Here is a 25,319-nt window from a genome sequence, read left to right on the forward strand (position 1 = left end):
CCAAGAACTCTGGTCTAGGAGATATATTCTGTCCTTTGTTTCCTGACCTTTGGCTAAAAGAAATTTGTTTTTTTTTTCACTTTTGTTTTTCTTAAAAGATCTATTTCTGCAATGACTGTCTTTGTGTGCTGTGTGACTATTATTGTGTTTGGGATTAAGAGAATATGGTTTTAATCCCGATCATAGTTTAGGTGTGAACCAGTGTTTTTCACTGTTTTAAAAATAAGTTTTGTTTACAATAAATGTAAGCTTCATTTGCCTTCCTAATAACTTGCTGTACTGCGTGCTAACTTTGATTTGTGTACCAGTGCACAAGTATCTTTCTGTTCATGAGGTTCTGCAGTCTTTTATTTCTTCTTCCTGCCATTGAGAAAGCTCTCATTTTTTTCATACTATATTTCATCAAAGTTTTTGCATACTCACTGAACTTTTATTTATCCTTTATGGACTTTGAATTTGACAATCTTCTCTCACCTATTTTTGTGTCATTAGCAAATTACACTCAGTTACTTCATTTGTAGACATTAATTTGAATCATAAATAGTTGAGGCATCAGCATTGATCCCTGTGACAGTCCATTTGCTGCAGCTTGTCAACTGATCGATTTCTTTCTTTTAGCTCACTAATTCTCTATCCGTCTGACTGCTGCCTTCACCATAAACTCTTAGTTTGCCTAGTAAGGTTTGATATGGCACGTTATCAAGTGCTTTCCAGGAATCCAAGTACAGTATGTCTACAGGTTCCTTTTTTTGCTATTTACTTAAAGAACTTTAAATCAAACTTAATTTTCCTTTCATAAAAGTGTTGCCTTTTGCTGACTGCATTAAGACTTTCTCTATGTACCTTGCTGTAAACTCATAAATTCCAGATTTTTTTCTTATGAAAGATGTTTAGCTAACTGGCCAGACATTACCTGCTTTCTGTCTTACTCCTTTCTTGAATAGAGAAGCTATATTTGCAACTATAACCAAGATCAGTTTTTAATCTAGTGAGTCGTTATTTAGAGTGCACTGCCTGAATAAGTGAAAGAAGCAGATTCAATAAATTTTAAAAGGGTGTAGGATAAGTTCTTGAGGAGTGACAAATTACAGCTGATTTAGGGGAAAATGCTGGGGAATAAAACTAATTGGATAATTCATTTAAAAACTTCCTGAATGGACAAATGTCCACCACTTATAGTATGTATTATAAGTAGTTTACAAATGTTTTTATTTTTGTGTCTTCTAAGCATTGATTTAGAGCCTGATCCACTCCCTGAACAAGTATTGTCCTTGAAATGATTTGTTTCTCACTGCAAAACGAAGCACCTACAGCTTATTGATGTACGTACACTGTTTGTTGAAGTTTTTTTTTGTCTTTTGTAGATTGGTACATTCTTCAGTAACAACCTGGACTTTTTCACGGTTCCTTCTGTGTATAGCTCAAGGATAGCAATGAGTGTAATAGATCCTGTTGCAGCAGAATGTATGCTGGCGAACAAGAAGAAAGCAGCTGCATATATTAAATCTTTAAAGAAGGTTTGTATTAATATGCGGAGACTGAACTGATGCATAATTGCATTTCATGCTGCATCTAATGGGGAAAGGGCAAGGAAAGGGATTGAAATAAGAATCTCTACTTGACTATTGCTGCAAAGGATATTGTAAGTTATTAGCAAGGTTAGTTATTTGTACAGGGTTTTGAGCTCTTCTAGCAATTTTAATCTACAGATTTTTAATATTAAACTTAATACTGAAGAAGCAATCATTTAGTCTTTAGCTGTCTTGCCCATCATTGCCCCCCTTTATTTGCACTCCTAGAATGTCAAGCTGTTCTGCCTGGTTTCTAAATACCTGTGACACATTCAGGTTTTAAATTCTTTAATCAATGTTGTGTTAAATATTTTATATAAATAAAAAATATTTGTCAGTAGTTTTACGATGAAGTTAAATTCTAAAGCACTAAAACTGTTGCAGTTCCATTGTTAAACCAGATGAATTGCTATTTACTTAAAGAACTTTAAATCAAACTTAATTTTCCTTTCATAAAAGTGTTGCCTTTTGCTGACTGCATTAAGACTTTCTCTATGTACCTTGCTGTAAACTCATAAATTCCAGATTTTTTTCTTATGAAAGATGTTTAGCTAACTGGCCAGACATTACCTGCTTTCTGTCTTACTCCTTTCTTGAATAGAGAAGCTATATTTGCAACTATAACCAAGATCAGTTTTTAATCTAGTGAGTCGTTATTTAGAGTGCACTGCCTGAATAAGTGAAAGAAGCAGATTCAATAAATTTTAAAAGGGTGTAGGATAAGTTCTTTGTCCCCCTACAACCACACATCAACGAATACCAGTCACGGTCGGACATAGAGCAGTTTTTCCGCCGTCTTCGCCTGCATGCCTACTTCTTCAACCGGGAACCCAACCCTCCTTCCACTGACCCCTTCACCCGCTTCCAACACAAGTCCTCCTCCTGGACACCACCCCCAGGCCTCCTACCCTCCCTCGACCTCTTCATCTCCAACTGCCGTCGAGACATTAACCGCCTCAACCTCTCCACCCCTCTCACCCACTCCAACCTCTCCCCCGCAGAACGGGCAGCCCTCCGCTCCCTCCGCTCCAACCCCAACCTCACCATCAAACCCGCAGACAAGGGTGGCGCAGTGGTAGTATGGCGTACTGACCTCTACATCGCCGAGGCCAGACGCCAACTCTCCGACACCACCTCCTACCGCCTCCTCGATCATGACCCCACACCCGAGCACCAAACCATCATCTCCAACACCATTCATGACCTCATCACCTCAGGGGACCTCCCACCCACAGCCTCCAACCTCATTGTTCCCCAACCCCGCACGGCCCGTTTCTATCTCCTTCCCAAAATCCACAAACCTGCCTGCCCTGGTCGACCCATCGTCTCAGCCTGCTCCTGCCCCACCGAACTCATCTCCACCTATCTGGACTCCATTTTCTCCCCTTTGGTCCAGGAACTCCCCACCTATGTCCGTGACACCACCCACGCCCTCCACCTCCTCCAGGACTTCCAATTCCCTGGCCCCCAACACCTCATATTCACCATGGACGTCCAGTCCCTGTACACCTGCATTCCGCATGGAGATGGCCTCAAGGCCCTCCGCTTCTTCCTGTCCCGCAGGCCCGACCAGGCCCCCTCCACCGACACTCTCATCCGCCTAGCGGAACTCGTCCTCACACTCAACAACTTCTCTTTTGACTCCTCCCACTTCCTACAGACTAAGGGGGTGGCCATGGGCACCCGCATGGGCCCCAGCCATGCCTGCCTCTTTGTAGGTTACGTGGAACAGTCCATCTTCCGCACCTACACAGGCCCCAAACCCCACCTCTTCCTCCGGTACATTGATGACTGTATCGGCGCCGCCTCTTGCTCCCCAGAGGAGCTCGAACAGTTCATCCACTTCACCAACACCTTCCACCCCAACCTTCAGTTCACCTGGGCCATCTCCAGCACATCCCTCACCTTCCTGGACCTCTCAGTCTCCATCTCAGGCAATCAGCTTGTAACTGATGTCCATTACAAGCCCACCGACTCCCACAGCTACCTAGAATACACCTCCTCCCACCCACCCTCCTGCAAAAATTCCATCCCCTATTCCCAATTCCTCCGCCTCCGCCGCATCTGCTCCCACGATAAGACATTCCACTCCCGCACATCCCAGATGTCCAAGTTCTTTAAGGACCGCAACTTCCCCCCCACGGTGATTGAGAACGCCCTTGACCGCGTCTCCCGCATTTCCCGCGACACATCCCTCACACCCCGCCCCCGCCACAACCGCCCCAAGAGGATCCCCCTCGTTCTCACACACCACCCTACCAACCTCCGGATACAACGCATTATCCTCCGACACTTCCGCCATTTACAATCCGACCCCACCACCCAAGACATTTTTCCATCCCCACCCCTGTCTGCTTTCCGGAGAGACCACTCTCTCCGTGACTCCCTTGTTCGCTCCACACTGCCCTCCAACCCCACCACACCCGGCACCTTCCCCTGCAACCGCAGGAAATGCTACACTTGTCCCCACACCTCCTCCCTCACCCCCATCCCAGGCCCCAAGATGACATTCCACATTAAGCAGAGGTTCACCTGCACATCTGCCAATGTGGTATACTGCATCCACTGTACCCGGTGCGGCTTTCTCTACATTGGGGAAACCAAGCGGAGGCTTGGGGACCGCTTTGCAGAACACCTCCGCTCAGTTCGCAACAAACAACTGCACCTCCCAGTCGCAAACCATTTCCACTCCCCCTCCCATTCTCTTGATGACATGTCCATCATGGGCCTCCTGCACTGCCACAATGATGCCACCCGAAGGTTGCAGGAACAGCAACTCATATTCCGCCTGGGAACCCTGCAGCCATATGGTATCAATGTGGACTTCACCAGTTTCAAAATCTCCCCTTCCCCCACTGCATCCCTCAACCAGCCCAGTTCATCCCCTCCCCCCACTGCACCACACAACCAGCCCAGCTCTTCCCCCCCACCCACTGCATCCCAAAACCAGTCCAACCTGTCTCTGCCTCCCGAACCGGTTCTTCCTCTCACCCATCCCTTCCTCCCACCCCAAGCCGCACCCCCAGCTACCTACTAACCTCATCCCACCTCCTTGACCTGTCCGTCTTCCCTGGACTGACCTATCCCCTCCCTACCTCCCCACCTACACCCTCTCCACCTATCTTCTTTACTCTCCATCTTCGGTCCGCCTCCCCCTCTCTCCCTATTTATTCCAGTTCCCTCCCCCCATCCCCCTCTCTGATGAAGGGTCTAGGCCCGAAACGTCAGCTTTTGTGCTCCTGAGATGCTGCTTGGCCTGCTGTGTTCATCCAGCCTCACATTTTATTATCTTGGAATCTCCAGCATCTGCAGTTCCCATTATCTCTGAATTGCTATGTGGTTGTGTTGTATTTGCAATAGGTCCTGATTTGTACTGAAGTCCATTATTCACTTCTGAAGGGAGAATATCTAAAGTCATGAATGCAAAGCATTTTTCAGTTGCAACAATGGGCAACGTCCAAAGCAACAGTTATGTTTAAAAGCACATTTAGAAAGCTTTAGGTACAAGGAGAGGATGACCAGCAACCAGCCTTGTGCAGAATGTAACACAGATTAGAGTTTTGTAATACAGTATATAATTAGTTCTGCTTTAACATTTTAGCATTGGAAGTTATGTAGTAGAATTATCATCTTACAGCTTCGTCCAGGATCAGTGCCATATGAAGCAGCTTTGGCAAATCGCAAGACCATTCTGAGTTCCACTGAAAGCCGTGAAGGTCTTTCCCAACAGGTATTGATTTGTTTTCTTTGTTTGTTCGGGATATTTGGTAGAAAAGCTCAAATAGCTAAGACACACTTGAAATGATAAGGATGTCTGAGAACATTTTATATGGCTAATTATGGAAACTTAACCAATATTTAATATACCTCTTTCAAAGGCCATATCTAGTATAGATCTATTTTTTAATCATAAGACACTAGAATGTTTTTAGGCCCTCTGTATTTCAAACTGTTAGCAAAAGTTTACAGCCTATTTGAACTTTTGAATGATTGCCAGAAACCTTGTGTCTCCATTCTCATACATGGATGTTAATGAGTGTCAGGCATTCACTGAATTTTGAGAATTACTAATTGTGAAAATGCAGGTGAAGTCGCATTCTAATATCCTTCACCTTGTATGCAAAAAAATCAGCATTATGTGGTACTATGCCTTTATAGGGTATAGGTTTAAGGTGAGAGGGGAAAGCGCTAGGAAGGACCTGAGGGGCAACGTCTTGACACAGAGTGGTGCGTGTATGGAATGGGCTGCCAGAGAAAGTGGTTGAGGCAAGCACAAAAGCAACATTTAAGACAACATTTGGATAGGTGCATGGATGGGAAGGGTTTAGCGGGATAGGGTCCAATGTGGGCAATTGGGACTGAGTGGGCACCATGGACCAGCTTGGGCCAAAGGGCCTGTTTGCATGCTGTATTACTCTGACTGTTACTCTATGACTGTCCAATTTTTCAAAAATTCAGGCCTTAATATTAAATATGGCCTATTTATACTTTTTGACAGCAGCAATATGGATAAATTAATCCTTTTCTACTTAACACTTATTTTAGCCTTTTAATAGTGAAACTGACTTCATCTATTCTTTAAGCTTAGCACTTTATGTACAAGCAACCTGTATTCTCATTTTCTTAAAATTCATTCACGGGGTAACAGTGCCACTGGCTCAGCCAGCATTTATTGCCTACTTCTAATTGCCTAGAGGACGTTTTAAGAATCACCCACTTTGAGGCACTGGAGTCTCATGTGGACCAGACAAGGTAAGGACAGCAGTTTCCTTCCTTTAATGTCCTTTTAGAGTTAGGGTTAGGATTAAGAACCAGATGGGTTTTTCCAACAATCAACAACAAATTCATGGTCATCAGTAGTCTCTTAATTCCAGATTTTTATTGAATTTGCCACCTTTTGTGCACTATTCTCCCTTTCTCTTGCTGTTGAAATGTCTCTGTCTTCCCCCCCCCCCTCCCCCAGTCTGTGTGACTTTCCATCTCTCTTTCCTCACCACCCCCCCGCCCTGTCTCTTTCTCCTCTTCTCCCCATCCCTTCCCCCTTGCTGTCTGCCTGGTGTTTATCTTTTTTTCTTTCTTTCGCGCTCTTTCTGTTTTTTCTTGTTTTTTTTCCTCTTCTTCCCCCTCCCCCTCCCACTTGTCTCCTCCTATTCCCTCACCACCACCCCCACACTCTTGCCCCTGGCCGCCGCTCTCCCCCACCTCACTTGCTCTCCCTCGCCCCCTCACCCTCTCTGACTATGTATATCTGGCTCTCTGTCCCACTGGAGTTTAGAAGAGTAAGTGGTGACTTGCTCGAATCATATAAAACACCAGTGGACCTTGACATGGTGTGTGCAGAAAAAGTGCTGCCACTTGTAGGAAAGTTTATAACTAAAGGTCACTGTTTAAAAGTAATGGAATGCCCATTTAAGATGTGTGTTTTTTCTTAGGCTGTCTTGGAAAGTTATGCCTTTTGAATGTAAAGCTGAGGTAAATAAATTCAGCAAAGAAGGGAGGTGGGAATGTGGAGTGATCAAAATCTGATTCAGTATTCATGATCTTTTGGATAGTTGAGTAGGGCTGTCTGGCCTACTCCTAATTCTCCTCTTTCTTTCTAATTTGTACATTGAAATGAGATGTGGCTATTGTCAGCTATTGTTTCAAAACCACATTGATTTCCAAGGCAACTTTGTGGCTGACACGTGTACTTGTGTAACGTTATTGCAAGCATTCCACCAGTAGATCACCACTTCTAGGGTATTGTGCAAAACAAAATGAAAAATTTTGCTCTCCAATATTGGGAACATTATGTAAAAGGTAATCAGAACTTGATGTCTCAGGATGAAGAACAATAGATTTACAATTCTTGAACTGTATTGCCACTTGAAAGCTGTAAGAACTTCTTACAAAAGTTGAATTAATTAACCTTCTGCTCATGAGATCTTTAAATTCCTTTGCAACAGTCTTTAAATCAAATTTACTGACATAATGCATACTATGTTTCTATTCAAAGACGTAGATGATGCTATAAAGGACAATGTTTATTGTTTATCCTTACTTGACCTCCCTAATTAATTTGCTAAGAACGGGCCATATTGATGTGGGACTGGAGTCACTTAGTCCAGACCTATTAAGAGGTTCTTTGCTGAAAGGCTGTTAGTAAACCAGCTCGATTTTCATAGCTAATATGTCATAACTTCCAATTATAGCTGTTTATTTCCAGAGGTTTTAAAACTGAACTCAATTAATCAGTTAGATCACTAGTACAGTAACCCAACAATACTTCTGTACCCATGATGCAGCTCTTCCAAATCTTGTCACTTGCTTGTGGACAAATGTTACTTTTACATGCCATTATTTTTGTTGTTTTACTTGTACACCAACATCTATTCATTGTCTTTTTCTTTATAATGGCGATTCAAACATGATGTACTAAACATGGGGAAACAAGTTTATATATCCAAAAATGCATTTTAAAAATTGATTTTGTAGTACATAGTTGAGGAGTCCAGAGAGAATCATAAAATAAAAATTGGTCACAGCCTCTGCAAAGATTGGTTTAGGTCAGACCATGAACTGTTTGCTTCAGGGTTGGCTGCACAAAGGCCAATGTATTGCATTTGCTAAAATAAAAGGCCACTATGCATCATTGTGAAGAAACGATCAAAAGGTTAAATGGTGGCACCGTGATGATGGGTGGAAAGTTTCAAAGTAAATTACAAAGTGCTTGTAATATAACTGCAGGCCAGCAAACTTGAATGTGTTGAGAATATGTACGAAATGAGATTCATGTTAATATTCAACAAGTAAGTCAGACATCATCAGTTTTAGCTTTTTTTCACAACTGTGTTTGCTGCTGCTGCAACTGCAGGAGACACTCGCCAATCGTGCAGTTGACATCACTGAGCTTCACATTATTTGTGACATTACTGTGAGCAAAATGATAGCTTGATGCCTGCGACTGAGTTTTTCTTGAATTTCAATCTAATTTCACCCCCCCCGCCCAACCTTCGCATATCCAGTTCGCTGCTTTGAAATTCTCCTAATAGTGAGTGCAAAACCATCTTAAGACCTTAAGATACTGGAGCAGTTGTAGGCTTTTTGGCCCATCAGGTTTGCTGTTCCATTCAGTGAGATCATGGCAAGGGGCAAGTTAAGCTAAAGGACCTGTTTCTATGTTTATTGTACGTTTATATATTGTAAATAATTGTGGCCACATCCCTAAACCAGGTTGCCCCCCTGAAACTGCAGCCCCCTCCCTTCCACCCCCATCCCACTCTATCTTCTATTAGTTAGCCAGTTCTCTCCCCATGCTAACATACTATTCCAATATTATATCTTTTATCTTATCAAGTACCTTTTGATGCAGTTCTTTGTTTAATTGCTTTTTGGAAATACTAATATATTTACTGATTCCTCCTTATCCTGCTTGTGACTACTACTCAAAGATTTCTAATATGTTTGTCAGGCATGGGTTTCCCCTTCCTGAAGCTATGCTAACTCTTGATTATATTATGTATTTCTAAATGCTCACAATTACATTCTTTATAGTAGACTTGAATATTTTTTGCAATATCAGATATTAAGCTAACTGGCCTCAAGTTACCTGTTTTTTGCCTCCCTTTTCAAATCAGGATGCTACATCGGTGGCTTTCCATCCTCTCAGAATTTCCTGAACCTGAGGATTCTTACTATGTGTATAGGCAGTAATCTTCCACGTTTGTAGCTACTTTCCTTAATAGTTTAATATTGTTAACTATCCTAAATGGGAGGCCCCTTGTTTTAAACTGAGTTCTAGTCTCTTCCAGCATTTACTTTTAAGTCCCCTCAGGATCTTGAATGGTGGATTAGATCATCTCTCATTCTTAACTTGTATAGATTCAGATCCAGCTATTCCTCATATAAATTAATACCCCCATTCCAGGTATCAGTTGAATCTTCTCTGAAATGCTTTGCATGTATATCCTTCCTTAAATAAGGAGACCAAACTTGTGTACACTTCTTCAGATATTGTTTCACCATATCCTGTATGAACGTAGCAAAAATGTCCCTTTTATATTCCATTTCCCTTGCCATAAAGCAGTGTTTCATTTTGCCATTTACTTGCTGCTATTGTAACTTTGAGAGATTCATTTGCAAGGCACCTAGATCTTTCTGTACTTTCAAGTTCTGCAATCTCTGTCCATTTATTCATAGAATCCCTACAGTGTGGAAACAGGCCCTTCAGGCCAACAAGTCTACACTGACCCTTGGAGCATCCCACTCAGACCCATTCCTCTATAACCTACCTAATCTACACATCCCTGAACATTATGGGCAATTTAGCATGGCCACACCACCTAACCTGCACATCTTTGGACTGAGAGGGGAAACAGGCGCACCTGGAGGAAACCCACACAGACTCAAGGAGAATGTGCAAATTCCACACAGTCGCCCGAGGGTGGAATCAAACCCAGGTCCCTGGCGATGTAAGACAGCAGTGCTAACCGTTGAGCAACCATGCCTCCCCTGGTGCATGTGGTATATTTCAGCTTACTAAAGCAGTATATGTCTGGCTTGGTATTGCTGTGTCAAACTGGAAATTCTACATTTAAAAAGAAAAATCAGAGTTGGTATTCCACCTTGTCATTCACAAGCTGGAATTCCAACCATGTTCAGAGTCCAGGGGAAGGTGGACATTTGGAGGCTCCCTTGTTGATGGCCTCAACTGAACATATGGGACAGAGACTGAGGACTTGAAAGAATGGGATGGAGTCTTTACAGGAAGCAGGGTGTGAAGATGTAGAGTCCAAAGTTACTTTTCCAGCAACAACTTCTGTTTTGCTCCTGATTTATAGCATCCGCACTTCCTTTTGGCTTTTATTTTGTGGTGTTTTGAAAGTTGTTTTCTTCCACTTTTTTTCCCCCACTTTCTTTCATACTTGTGTCACAGACAAGGCCAACATTTGAACTGAGTGATATTTCAGAGGGTAGTTGAGAGTCTCGCATGTTCCTGTGGATCTGAAGTCCTATGTATGCCCAACACCACAGGATGGCAGAATTCCTTCCAGTTTTTACAATGATAGTTTCATGGTCATTATTACTGAAACTAGCTTTCAAATCTTGACTTCATAATTGAAATTAGACTCTACTATGGCAGCTGGTGGAATATAAACTCATGACCCTGAGCCTCTGGATTACTAGGCCACTCTGCTACGTATCCAACTAAAAGGGTAAAAAGATTAAAATTGTAGATTTAACTCTGATCATATTTGCACACTGCATGTGCCTTGCAAAGAAAAATATGTAAACGCCTTGGGAGTATTTCAGCCACCTCCATTTGCTATCATCTGGGGGATGGCATGAGCACTTAAAGAAGAAATAGTAACCAAATAGATTTTCCCATCTTTGCAGGTGCAACAAAGCCAAGAGAAGATAGCAAAGCTGGAGCAGGAGAAAGAACACTGGATGTTAGAAGCTCAATTAGCCAAAATAAAATTGGAGAAGGAGAATCAACGTTTGACTGAGCTGGAAAGTCAATTGAAAACTGCAATGACTGGGAAAATGCCTTTTGTTGGCTCGATCCAGGAGAATGGTACTGTTCACAAAATTGAAGAAGAGTTGCAGCTTGTTGAAAAAGACTCCAAAGAGCCAGTTAGAAGTACTAGCCTGGTAAATGAAATAAGGCTTTATTTCAATGGGACTAAGACTTGGTTTGTTTTGTTTGCTCCCTCCTAAAAATCTTAGCCTTAATTCCTAGGTGCTGTTCCAAGGGAAGTGACTACTCTTCCAGTTCCTTTCCCAGATGGCATTGCTCATGACTGATCTTAGATTAAGTTTCAACATACTATTTTACCAACATAGCATCTCATCCATACCCAGTACAGTCTGCCACTTAGGAAATGCCCTCTTCTCTTTCCACCATCTCTCTACCTTGTCTAAATTACTAAGGTCATTTGAAGCTTTTTTTTCTCACCCTGGCAGAAGATATTGTCTCTCCAGCTATCTTAGCAAGCAGTGATTTACCCTGAGTCATTGTGAAATGAATTCTAAATGACAATAGTTTAGATATTTGTGAATTGCCACAGTCTTGACATTTTTGACGAAAAGAAAATTGTATCCTAACATCATGCTCACTGAACTACTGCCTCATTCTAGTAAGTCCCCTCCTTTTGCTTGTGGTTAATTTTAATGTGTTCAGTAGCCTGAAACTTGAGCTGAATAAGAGTTCTTTTTTTGATAGGTTGGAATGTTGACCACTTCCATCAACAATGAGGTACTGTGATATCTTTTGCATTCTTTAATGGAAATTAACGGGTTAACTCTACTGCAAACAACTTCATTTTGAAATGGACAAACTTTTGCACATTTGTTAGAATTAGAATTTTGATGCTTTTTAGTTTTAATTGTGTGGTTGGGTGATTATAGCTGATCAGATTGAGCAGCTTGTTCAGAAAGTGATATAAAATGTAGATTTTAAAGTGGTCCTCACTTGTTTGGGTGTCTTATGTCATATTTAAATGTTGAGTTAAATTAGATGTAATTAACAGATTTTAGAATGTCACCATAAATAGTATTTACCAATCGCAGCTAAAGAAGTATCCCATGTGTTAACTTTCAGATTCCTGATGCAGAGTCACGTGAACAGTTGATCAAAAGTCACTATATGATGAGGGTTGCTGAGCTAACAGCACAACTTCAGATAGCTGACAGCAAGTCAGTGTATTTCTATGCAGAGGTAATATTAATGACTGACGACCGGCTTTTAGTGTTGACATTATCAGAAGCATTCTTCATCCAAGTGATGCTTGTAAATATATCAGCCTAAAAATAATTTGAAAAAAAGTACTGGAAATACTCAGGTCAGGCTGCATCTGTGGTGAGAGAAATTGAGTTAACAATGCTGTTACACTCCAGAGAGGCTATCAGATCCATGTATTTTCAGTGATAGTAGGAACTGCAGATGCTGGAGAATCTGAGATAACAAGGTGTAAGCTGGATGGACACAGCAGGCCAAGCAGCAAGAAAGCTGACGTTTTGGGCCTAGACCCCCTTCAGAAGGATCAGCTTTCCTGTTCCCCTGCTGCTTGGCTTGCTGTGTTCATCCAGCTCTACACCTTGTTATCTCATGTATTTTCAGTGCTTTGTTTTCATTTCAGATCTTCAGTATCCAAAGTATTTTGCTTTTATGTAATTGTTTTGATTTCATTGTTACATGAGAGTTCTGCAAATCTTGGATAATAAGTCTTTTATTTGCATTTCACATGTAAATGAAGAAATAAAATACTTATGTTTGTATAACGCCTGTTAAGATCACTTTAGAGTCAATCAGAACTTTTTGAAATGTAGTTATTGATGTAATGTGGAGAAACATGTGCACACCAAGAACCCACAAACAAGATAAATAAGTAACCTTTTTTAGTGATGCTGGTTGAGGTACAAATTCTTCGGAGACTCGGAAACCCAACTCTTCATTCATGTAATGCTATCGGAGCAGTTATCTCTACTTGTGAGAGTAAAGAGAGCCCTTTTTTTAATATCTTGCTTGAAATATGACACCGTTCCCTCAGTAGCGTACTGAAATGTCAACCTAGATTATATGCCCACATCTTTGACCAGTTTTACAACGGAGCTACATATTTGCTGTGGGATTAAGATTTTTTTTGTTCCATTTGTCATTGTTCACTAGCTTAAAGAATCAGTCATGGCAGTTGCTCCCATGCACTTTCTATGGAACAATAATGGATTGGACCAGTAAATGAGCATCATGAAATGAATATCCCTCCTGATTTTTTGCTTCTGGCAATGAAGCATTCACTTTCAGCATCTTTGCGGAGCCTGATTTTTCACTGTTCCAAATCAGTATTCTGTGTTGCTGTCCTTCTGTTGTTTTATCTAGCCATAAGGGAATGTCAACTTCACAGTGCTGTGGGTCAAAATGATTTGGGGCCCAAGACTTTTATTTTGATGAATCTCTAGCTCAGGGTAAACTCTGTTCTAGAAAAAGGATCCACAAGAGAACCACGATCCACCTAGAATCCCGTAGCCCCAATGAATGACTGTAACACCCTCACTGAAAAGACGATAGAGTTTTGGAGTTTTAAAAAGTTGACGTTTGAAGCAGGTGGCTGCCTGATGAGAAGTAGGAAGGTGAGATGCTACTTCTGTGCTATGAGCAGTGTTATGTGTAAAAAATGAGATGCCCAAATCAGGGACCTGGTCAGGAAATTGATTATCTAATATGCAGGGTTTCAAATACTCAGTAAATTTCATTTAAAGTTAGCCAAATGACAGCAGTCTTGAGTTGCCCTACGGCCTACTTCTTCACTCATTTCTTAATGTAGAGAAGACAGCACTCTGTAGCACGTGTAGTATATTGATTTAGATGTTTTCAGGTTGCAAATTTCACTGAGTTGTTTCAGATCTTGGACAGTAGTGTGGATGGAGGAAATGTTGTGTTTTCTTCGAAGGTATAGGGAAAAGGCAGCTGGAAATTGAGAGGGTACAATCATAAGTATAAAGCATCCTGGAGGGAACCATTCATTCAGATGGTTGATTTTTGTCTATGGACAAGCGTTTCATGTCAATATTTCCAGCTGCACTGGGGCAGGTTTTCACACCACCGTTTCAAACAGCATTATTTTGTGAATTAGGAAGTTTTCCTACAGAATGCTTTTTCTTTTATAAATTTGTAGTGTCGAGCCCTTGCTAAGCGCTTAGCACTGGCAGAAAAGTCCAGAGAAGCCCTGTCAGAAGAAATAAAAGTTGCCAATCAAAATATTGTGCGATTACAGGTAGGAAGAAATATAAACCCTTTTGAATATGCTTGGTAGAACGTAAATATATACTTGTAAACAAATACATGAACGATCCCTGCTTCTATGGACTTCCTAAAATACACAAACCAGACATCCCCCTCAGACCCATTGTCTTCCTACCAGGCACACCTTTACGTAAATTGGCCAAGGACCGACAACAGAGACTGAAACACCTTGTTTATGGATCACCCCATTCCATCTACTCAATCCAAGAATTCCTCAATATCCTCAAGAATATAACTCAGTGACTGTGAGATTATGGAGGCCTTTGATGTCATAGCATTATTCACATCAGTTGACATCCCAGTAGCCAAAGAAACGCTGGCCATATTACTATTGGAAGCAAGAAAGCAGACGAGCAGTTCCATCAGCAATCACTACATACTCAAATTACTAGACTCATGCCTCACCACACACTTTAATGGTCAAGTATACAGACAGATCAATGGCACACTCATTGGGTCACCCATCTCAACTCATTGCAGAAGCAGTCATGTAAAGACTAGAATACACTACCCTCACCCTCATTCAGCCAAAATTGTGGATCTGGTATCGGACAACACATTTGTTGTCATCGACGATGTATTAACCAGGTTTAAATTCATGAGAAGAAGAAAATGACAATCAGCTTCTGTTTCTGGACATCAGAGTTGAATATATGACCAACGGGGAGTTCCATACTTTTGTATAAAGGAAAGAATCCCACCCTAACCACGTTCTCAACTTTCACAGCAACCACCCCAACACCCCCACATAAAGCTGTGTTCCGACACTATTTTAAATGGGCCACTACTCAGTGCAACTCACCAGAGGAAACTACACAGGAAAGAGGAACAGCACCTATACAAAATCGCTGCTATGAATGGATATTCTTGCAATTTCATCCACAGGTGCCTACTAAATAGACAACTGGAAGACGCAGTACGCTGTAATACACTGGCCACACAGCCCTACAATAAAGAACATATCAGAACTGACACCGAGACTCCTATGATCACTAGGAATCATGGTAACGCACAAGACCAGAGCCACCCTATGACAAACACTCAAGGACTAAAGACCCCATTCCCACAACAAGTAGAACCGACACAGTCCGCAAAATACCGTACAACGGCTGCCACAAACATTACATTAGGCAAACGAGAAGGAAAGCAGCCATCAGAATACATGAACATCAGCTAGCAGCATGAGCTTTCCTTAATATCAGTACACTTTGACAATGAACGCCATCCGTTTAACTAGGACAATGTAACCGTAGTAGCCCTAGCCAAACGTAGATATGCGCAGGAATTCCTAGTAGCAGTGTTCTCAACCCATAATGCAATCAACAAATGTGGAATTGGACCCCATATGCAAACCCATATAGAACAAAACTGAAAATGATACTACTTACTGTAACGGACATGACAGTATAAATTCTAAGCAGAGTAGAACAACATCGCTTCATCAGAGTCTCACTGATGTTACCTATCATGGTGACGAAACATCTGAATGAAAACAAGCCAGCTCAGTGACCAAGTCAACGACCAAATCAACAACCCAAGCTACAAATCTTTGCTAAAAACCATAAACACACTGTCAGTCTACAGATTGAGATTTACGAACTTTTCATATTTCTTGACCATTGTCTTGTACTTTAGTTTGTCATGTTTTTAATCATTATTTTTTAAAATCAGCCAATTTTTTCTGACCTACCGGTAATTTTTGCAAGATTGTATTTATTTAGCTTCAATTCAATAGCGTCTAACTTCTGTTAGCAAACAGAAGGTAGATCGTCTTCGTGGAGCATTTCTCATTGGGATGCATTTTTGCTAAGTGTTATCAAATATTCCTGCCACTGCTTCTCTATTGTTCTATGTTTTAACCTAATTACCCAGTTCAATTCAGCCCACTTTGTTTCATTTCCATGTAATTTATTATTTAAGTTTAAAGCTCTAGTCAAATATACAACTAAGTTTGAAATTCTTCTTGTTATAGTTGTTGCTGTGTCATGGTGCTCTTTTACTTTTAGGTCATTAATTCATCCTGTTACATTGCACATGACTGGATCTAGAATAGCCTGCTCCTTGGTTGACACAAAAATGTGCTAGACTAAGAAATTGTTAGTTCACTCTGCAATTTTTGCCAATCTGATGCAATCAGTATATAGATTAATATCATTCATTATTTCAGTACATGCTTACAAACCTGCATTATTTCTTCTGGTGTGCTTTGTTGACAGTGTAGCTGCTGTAGGGGCATGTAATATATTCCAAAAGTAAACTCTCACCCTTTGGCATTCTTGTCTTTACTGAATTGACTCTACATCTTGATTACAAAATCAACTCTCACAACTGCACTAATGCTACTTGTAATTAACTAAGCTACCCCACGGCATTCTCCTAGCTTCCTGCACTTCCAAAATGCCAACTACCCTTGAATTTGGGTCCCAGCCAGGTCACCACCTTTACGCAAAACCATTATCTAGTAAAAGAGTTAAATGAAAGATAGAATAAAACACTAATCTGGCTGCCAGAGTTCAGAAGTCTAATTACAAGACTTTTTATAATAGGTGAAGACAGTGACATGACGGTAATGTCATTGGGCTTGTAATCTAGAGTCCTTAAATGCTATGGGGACATTCTTTAAATCACACCAAGCCAGTTTATGGAATTCAAATTGATTTAATAAATCTGGATTTTAAAGCCAAGTCTCAGTAATGACTACCATTAAACTGTCAGCAATTACTCCCATCTGGTTCATTAACAATAATGCCATCCATGGTTGACTCTCAATCACCCTCTGAAATGGGCGAGCAAACAACTCAAATCAAGGATAATTAGGGACAGGCAACAAAGCTGGCATTACAAGCAACACACATCCCTTGAAAAATACTTTTCAAAACAACACTCTACTCTGTGTAAACACTTAACGTTACATGGGTTTAGGATTATTTTCTCATTTATTTTCATGCGGTAAAATGAAGGATAACAGCTTAGATGGCCAAAGTATTGAAATGTTTCTTGGAGTAGGAAGAATTGGATGTGGGTGTGACAGATAGTGAATTTTCATCACAATAAGTTACACAGTTCAAACAACCCAGTGTTCGTGGTAGCAGTGTTCTGTGTTTAGTTAAATTGTCACAGGTGTTTTGCATGCCGGGGGATAAAAACAACTGAATGACTTGAGTCTGGTTGTGCTTTCCATGAGGAACTTTGAAAACAGGGGCGTGCCAAATGTTAGCAAGTGACAAAAACACAAATATCCAGTTTACTACTTCATCTCTTGATTACAGAATCATAAAAGGGCAGTAGGATTGAATTATGTCATGTCAACGATGTGCAACGACGACAAATTATAGGAGTACCTAATACCACTGAGCCCAAATTCCTAATACAATGTATGAATCCTTTGGAAATTGCAGTACATGAGATCTCAATTGAATATTTACTTGAAAACTAAGCTGTAATGTTTTCAAACTTTTTTTCTAAATCAATATTTTAAAGGAGTACTATTTATGCACTGATCAATAAAACACTCCCTGGTGACACACAAAATTATATCCATTAGATTCCTTAAATGTTGACCTTTATAAATTGGACAGAACTTCCATGCATGTGCACAAAATGTATTCTACAGGTTCCCTGTTGTAATTACTGTTTTTTATATGGTGTTGCCTTAATGTAATATAGGATGAACTAACAACAACAAAGAGGAGCTATGAAGATCAGCTGAGTATGATGAGTGATCATCTGTGTAGTATGAACGAGACTCTGTCAAAACAAAGGGAAGAAATTGACTCTCTCCGTATGGGCAGTAAGGTAAGCAGAGAGCACATTTTTTGTCTTTTCTTATTGATTTTAGTAATTCTTGAAATCCTACTGAAGACCAATAGCAAACTGCAGATCTGATGCAAGTTTATAGCAATTGCAAGTAACATTCAATTTTTAAATGTCATCCTACAAATCTTTAATAGAGAATAATCTAAAACCAAGAGGAAAGCATGAACAAAACCACTTGATTAAATCAAGTAGTTACAACTGAGTTGCAGGTCATAGAATGACCCTTGGAAGTCATTGTGATAGCATTGACTGTGTCATGAAAGTTGATCCAAGTTTTCCCTTCCCATCCAAGTTGCTTGTATCAGTTTGGTTTCTGACCAGACCCAAATTCCTTCTGAGAAGGACAAGTTGATGGATGGATACTATTTGAAAAGAGCACACACTTTTTGGAAGCAACCCTGGGCTGAAAATTGATTTAGAATGGCAATTATTGAGATGAAAAGCCTACAAACAATGGTGCTGCCAGTGGAGAGGTACTTATTTCTAATCACACCAATTAGGAAATAAAAGGAGACCTGAAGCAAGATAAATAGGCAGGAATTTTTGAAACTTAACACTCGAGCAAAATTAGGACTTTCAGCTCATCCCATTTAACTCTGTCTTAAATACAGTCAGTGACTTGGCCTCCATAGCTTTCCGTAGCAATAAGTTTTGCAGACCGAATAACATCTGGCTGAAGAAATTCATATCTAAGTTCTGAAGGATTCTCCCTTCACTCTAAGGCTGTGCCCTGTCATGCTAGTCTCTCCAACTAATGGAAACAACATCTCCGTGTCTGCTGTATCCAGGCCTGTCAGTATCTTGTAAGTTTCACTCTGATCCTACCCCACCATCATTCTAAACTCCATCAAATACAGACCCCCAGAATCCTCAATCACTCTGCATGATGATCCTGTCCTCCCCAGGATTATTCTTGTAAAACTCGTCTGGCCACCCTCCAACTTGTTCCTGAGATATGGGGTTCAGAACTGTTCGCAGTATTGCAAAATATGTTCTGGCTAGACCCTTATGCAGCCTTCTCTGCTACTGTATTCTAGCCATCTTGGAGTGAATGGTAATATTACATTTGCCTTTTAGTTGCCAGCTAATCCTGCATGTTAACCTTGAGAGAACTGTGAACTAGAATTCCCAAACACTTTGCAATTCAGATTTTGGAATCTCTCCCATTTAGAACATAGTCTCGGTCTCGATTCCTCCTAGCAAAGTATGTAACTTCAGACTTTCCCTTTTGTATTCCATCTGCCACTACTTTACCCACTCTCCTAGTCTTGTCCTCCTTTTAAGCCTCCCTGTTTCCTCAACACTACCTTCCATCCATCTATCTTTATCGCATTTGCAAACTTTACTACAATGCCCTCAGTTCCTTCATCCAGACTGTTAATGTATAACATGAATAGTTGTGGTCCCAAGACTGGCTCTTGCAGAACTCCACTAGTTACTGCTATCATCCTGAAAAAGACCCCTTATCCCCTTTCTCTGCCTTCTGCCAGTCAGCCAATCCTGTATCCATCCCAGTACCTTGCCCCTAACACTGTGGGCTCTAATCTTATTTAGCAGCCTCCTTTGTGCCACCTTGTCAAAAGCCTTCTAGAAATCCAAATAGAACACATCCACCGGCTCTCCTTTGAGAAGATAACAAGCAAGTTAGACAGGCAATTCTAACGGAATTGTCAGCCACGTTCTCCCATTGACAAAGCTGTGCTGACTTAGCCGATTTTGCAAGTACCTCCAAGTACCCCATAATTTTATCCTTAAAAATGGACTCTAAAGTTTTCCTAGCAATTAAGGTTGGGCCTTCCAGCCTATATTTTCATGTCTTCTGCCTGCCTCCCTCCCTCCCCTCCATGTGCAAGTGTGTTCTATTAGCCTTTTTCCAGTCCTGGGACACACTCTCCGCTTCCAGTGATTTCATGAAAGATCACCACTAATGCTTTCACACGCTCATCGACTCCGAGCCAGAGTTCCTCGAGCAACCAATACTTGCTACAGGTGTGGTCCGTACTCTCTCATCGTGCAAGTATGAAACATCGCCTGGCCCTGCATTTCTGTTTTATTTACTTAATTCTGAATTTGATTTATGAAAGTTTCCTACTGGGGTCTTTTCGTTTGTAATCTGTAAATTTTCTGATATTTGCCTTCAATCTGGAAGTAACCTATACTACATTGTCCAAATTGGTAGCTATGGCCAACCAATTAACGTATGGGTTTCCTGTGATGTCGCTGTTTCTTTTGTACTGGGCTCCCAATTCAATATATCCTGTTTTTAAAAAATCTTACAAATTATGAGACGAAAAACATTGAGCTAAAAGCACCTCTTCCATTCTACATAGTATTCCCATGCTGAATTCCCTGAACCACATACTCACTCAGGCTGTGATCTCTCCTCCTGACAGTGTGCATTTTACTGATCATACACTTTCAACAGGCTCTTTCTTAAATAGAGCTGAAGTGACTCTCACTAGAATTTGATAGTAATCAACAATTAGTGAGGCCTTATTTAGGCTTCAGGTAGTTGACTGATAACTGTACCTAAGCTGAACCAGCTGCTGTTTTAACCTTTGAACTGGACTACTGAATGTTGAACGTTTAAAATGGAGAAAGAAATAAAAAAAAATTACCAGTTCTGTTTCCATGCTGCCTCAAAATTCCCCAAACTATATGCTCACTCAGGCTGGCTCGCATTCCAGATGTGATCTCTCCTTCCTGACTGCGCTTATTAATTTATTGTCATAAATGTTTTATAGGTAAGTGTAGTGTTTGCAATATTTCTTTAGTCTGATTTCTGTTCATGTCCTTTAGTGGTACTTGCATAATACTTGGGAGCCAGAGTTGGCTATTCGATCCTTCAAACCTGCTTCTCCTTTCATGCCTGATCTGGTGGTGCTCTCAAATTTCTCTTCCTATCTGACCCTCATGACCTTTTGATTCCCTTGTCAATCAATAATCTATCAAACTCTGCCATGATCAACTTCAGTGATGCAGCCTCCACTACTTTCTGGGTAGTTGAATTCCACAGACTAAAGAATGAGAGAATAGAACTTTCCACATCTTGAGCTTAAAGGGGAGACCTTTAATTTGTAAGTTTGTCTGTCCACAAAAACTTCTTCCTGGCTTCTACCCTATCTGTTCTCCTCAGGATCTTTGTTCCAATAAGATCACTTCTCATCTAAACTTGAATGGTACACATCCAACCTGTTCGATCTAGCTTTGTTAGATACGTTCCTCATTCCCAGGAATAAGGCAAGTGAACTTTACCTGAGCAGCTTTCAATGTAATTGAATTTTTTTTTCAAAATAGAGACCGAAACTGCACAGATCAACTGAAAATGAGATTCTTTGACTTTTATATTGTCAATTGTAGGTGCCCCTTTCAGCCTTCTATCCCAATTGAAAACTTCTGTAAAGATTTCAAGTGACAGAGCCTATAGTGAGGTACGATTGATGCATTCTGAAGTGTGCTTTGGCATTTGGTAGAAAAGGTGCACAGAAGAAGGCTATTGCATTTTGTATTGGATCAAAACCAAACTTGAGCTCACCCGAAAAATGTTGAGTATAGTTAAAATACAAGACACTGCACCTAATGTTAGTTTTTAATTAACTTGGGGGGGGGGGGGGGAAATATCTTCGAATGGGTGTATATTATTGCTTAGTGTTGTGATTTCTATTGCAAAAATGTAAATTACCTGGTACACATCAGGTGAAAATGGTGAAACCTAGGTTAAGGTATATCTGTTAACAATTGATACTGTTTTGTATAAACACTGTGCAGAGCCCTCTGCGGTGCGGTGGTAGTGTCCTTACCCCTGGACTGAGGGACCTGGGTACAAGTCCCAACTGCTCCAGGGATGTGTAATAATATCTCTGAACAGATTAACTAGAAAAATAGGGTTAAATTTTTTAAAAAGTCTAAACTTTGCAGAGTGTACTGCAGAATGTTCATTATCCTTTGAAAGTAAATGTAAAAGTACTGCACTTTCCAATGAATAGGTCAAGCGCACATAATATAGTTAGAGAACGTATTGTTGTAGTGTCTTAAATCTTCTACCAGAGGTAAAGTAATCCAAGAATGAATCAGCATCTATGATCAGTCATTGGTATTGCACTTCAAGCCAGGGAGTGATGAATGGTAATGTTCCCTGTAAACTTTATTATGTGCATTCAGATCTTTCAGTATCGTTAAGTCTTTTTAAGTTAACATAAGTCTTGTTATCTTAATAGTACTAATATTAGAAGAAAGATCAGTGGATAGCACATTAAATTGGAAAAGAAAGAGAAAATACAGAAAAATAAGTGCATAGCTTCACCCACCTTTTGTGTTTCATAAATCATAAATTTCAATATACTTTGTTCCATTACGTGCAAAAGTCAGCTAAGTTGGGAGGAGGTATGCTATTTATTTATATAGATGCTTTCAACACATTTGGCATTTTCCTGTTCATTGGAGTCGGCACAAAATCAAACTTACAATGTCAATCACAGATTGTTCTTCTCATTGTCTTTGAAGGGTAATACAAAGAAAAACAGAGGGCGATAAGACACTGTACAACTAGACATCTGAGCACTGAAGATACAGCTGCTGTTATCCAGAGGGAATTTTATGATGCCAAATGAATATTTGTGCTGCAGTTCTTTCTAGGAGTAAAGGTGCGCAGTGATTGTGGTATTACAGAGCCTAGGAATCAAAAGAAAATTGGACTTAAAGGATTTTCTTAAAATAACACCTTAAAGTTTTAGGAACATAATGGAAATATTCTGGCATTTAAAACATATTCCAAAAATATTGTACCTATGAAATTCCCATTCAGTAGGTAATTTGTAACAATAGCTTTTTAAGATTGTATTTCATTAGGTGAATCCATAATGAAGGAGGTTTTGTACATTGAATTATGTGATGATGTATATGCTAATTGTTTAACTATTCTCTGAAATGAGAGATCTAACATTGTGCAAATCAGGTGTTTTGATTTCTCAAAATGTGGAGCACAAGTCTACTTTGTCCCTTTGACTCCTGTTACTAACCCTGTTAATGCTGCACCAGCCCTCTCCACTTCTTTCACATCACATCACCCTTCTGCTCTTTCTCTCCCCTAGAAAATTTAAATGTGAAAATCTATTTGGTGCATAAACTGTTAATGAAGAAAAATAATGAGTAAAAATGATGCATTAACTGCTTACTTGGAGTGCTGTCTCATTAAAGGAAATTTATTTGTCCAGTAGTCAAAGCATGTAATTTTTTATGTGAGGCTGCAAAAATGCTGTGACTGTACTGTATTTACCACTTGAACATTCTGTTCATTTGATATGGATGCATTAAAGCATCCTGGTGTCTCCTATGAATGCATTCATTATTTTACAGTTTTATGCAACTGAAACTCCAGACTGTTTAGCATTTGTGTCTCAACTGCTATTTACAAAATAATAAAGCTGTCCTTTTTAGTAAGTTCCCATGAATAGAAGGATTCATGGTCTGTTAAATATTTTTTAAATGTAAGATTTTCTTATCCAAAAATACTTTTATTTCAATATCTCAGCCTTGGGTAGATTGTGCTTCAATTTTCCAGTTTTGGCACTGTAATTTAGAACAATGGCCTGCATTTATATTTTGCACTTTCTCAGTGTTGTGCAACATTGACCCCACCACAAAAATAAACTGTTAATGAGGAAAATGTATCCCTTTACCTCCACTTTACACTGTGAGCTTGTCTTTGTTCAGAACTGAGTTGAGAGTACTTTGCTGTCAGAAAGCACTAACTGTTGAACATAAGAGATAATGGGAACTGCAGATGCTGGAGAATTCCAAGATAACAAAATGTGAGGCTGGATGAACACAGCAGGCCAAGCAGCATCTCAGGAGCACAAAAGCTGACGTTTCGGGCCTAGACCCTTCATCAGAGAGGGGGATGGGGAGAGGGAACTGGAATAAATAGGGAGAGAGGGGGAGGCGGACCGAAGATGGAGAGTAAAGAAGATAGGTGGAGAGAGTATAGGTGGGGAGGTAGGGAGGGGATAGGTCAGTCCAGGGAAGACGGACAGGTCAAGGAGGTGGGATGAGGTTAGTAGGTAGCTGGGGGTGCGGCTTGGGGTGGGAGGAAGGGACTGTTGAACATAACATGGTTTGAGAATTTCTGAAATTGGAGCTTTGGATTCTGTTTGAAGCTCTAAATAGTTTTTTTTAAAACCAATTTGCACTTTCAAAAGTACATCCTAACAAACATTTTAAAAACTTGATGGCAATTGACATTTTCTCCTTTTATAATTTTCTGTTCCTCCAAACTGGTTCTTATGAAGATGTGGGTCTCGGGGACAAAACATCACCTGGTAGAGATGTTATGGGAATTCCCACCTTCTGGAATCTAAACGAGTCTATCACAAAATCCAAATTATAAACTATTGGTGAAGTTTGTCCTTTTAATGGTTTATTTTCTGTAGTGAGAACAGATTTATCATTACTCTAACCATTCAGTATATGTTGCCATTAAATTGTTGAAAGATGATTTTGAAATTCCTGGGCAAAATTCTTTAATGGAGCTGTGTTCACAGGGCTCTGTAAAATGTTGACCTGAATGTTGGTGTTTCCAACACTTCATGCACATAATTGAGAAACAGTAGTATAGATAGGAAAAGTCTTTCTTAGTAAAGGAGTTAATAACCGGAGGCCTTAGATTTAAGGTATGGGTTTACCCAGAGGTTGTTTGGTATCTAAAACACTCAACCTAAAAGAATGGTTAGAGGCAGGACCCATCCCACATTTATAAAGTATTTAGATTGACATTTGAAATGTTACTATGGGCTCAGATCCCCAGTCCAGGCCAGTAGGGTATCCTGAGCCCACATTGCAGGCAGTAGAACAAGTTTTTAGCAATTTTATTGCAGGTAGCCCCCTACTAATTGCCATCCAAATAGGGATAGTAAACAGGATCCTGATAAGTGCAATTCAACCAGACAGAAATAGGAGAGCTCTGGATGGCATCGGGTATGACAGTGGAGGGTCCCTGTGCCACCAACATGTGATGCAGTCTTCATGAAGTTGGCTGTCTGCACATATATGGAAAGGGGTCATCCTGGCATCTGAGTACCAGAAGTCACATTAAATGGTTCTTATTCAGGCTTTCATGTAAATTGGCTGCCCACTTCAGTGGGACAATCTGC

At 40.4% G+C, this 25,319-nt stretch overlaps 1 protein-coding gene across 13 annotated transcripts in view; it reads left to right on the top strand.

The window, feature by feature from the left end:
* ppp1r21 (protein phosphatase 1, regulatory subunit 21) overlaps positions 1-24,076 on the top strand; it is an 84,197-nt gene extending 60,121 nt beyond the window's left edge. For 4 of the 13 annotated variants that reach the window (XM_048536492.2, XM_048536489.2, XM_059648623.1 and 1 more), the window contains exons 15-23: positions 1,365-1,517; positions 5,209-5,301; positions 10,947-11,204; positions 11,776-11,808; positions 12,154-12,270; positions 14,228-14,326; positions 18,022-18,150; positions 21,308-21,411; positions 22,675-24,074. In XM_048536492.2, the coding sequence (XP_048392449.1) occupies positions 1,365-1,517; positions 5,209-5,301; positions 10,947-11,204; positions 11,776-11,808; positions 12,154-12,270; positions 14,228-14,326; positions 18,022-18,150; positions 21,308-21,376 (951 nt within the window). In that variant the 3' untranslated portion in view covers positions 21,377-21,411; positions 22,675-24,074. Of the gene's footprint in view, positions 1-1,364; positions 1,518-5,208; positions 5,302-10,946; positions 11,205-11,775; positions 11,809-12,153; positions 12,271-14,227; positions 14,327-18,021; positions 18,151-21,307; positions 21,412-21,531; positions 21,603-22,674 lie in introns of those variants that run through there. The other 9 variants (XM_059648624.1, XM_048536496.2, XM_048536497.2 and 6 more) reach the window with 6 other exon arrangements.
* The last annotated feature ends 1,243 nt before the right edge of the window (positions 24,077-25,319 follow it).

The sequence above is a fragment of the Stegostoma tigrinum genome, chromosome 9, assembly GCF_030684315.1.
Source record: "Stegostoma tigrinum isolate sSteTig4 chromosome 9, sSteTig4.hap1, whole genome shotgun sequence".
NCBI classification, from domain to species: Eukaryota; Metazoa; Chordata; class Chondrichthyes; order Orectolobiformes; family Stegostomatidae; genus Stegostoma; species Stegostoma tigrinum.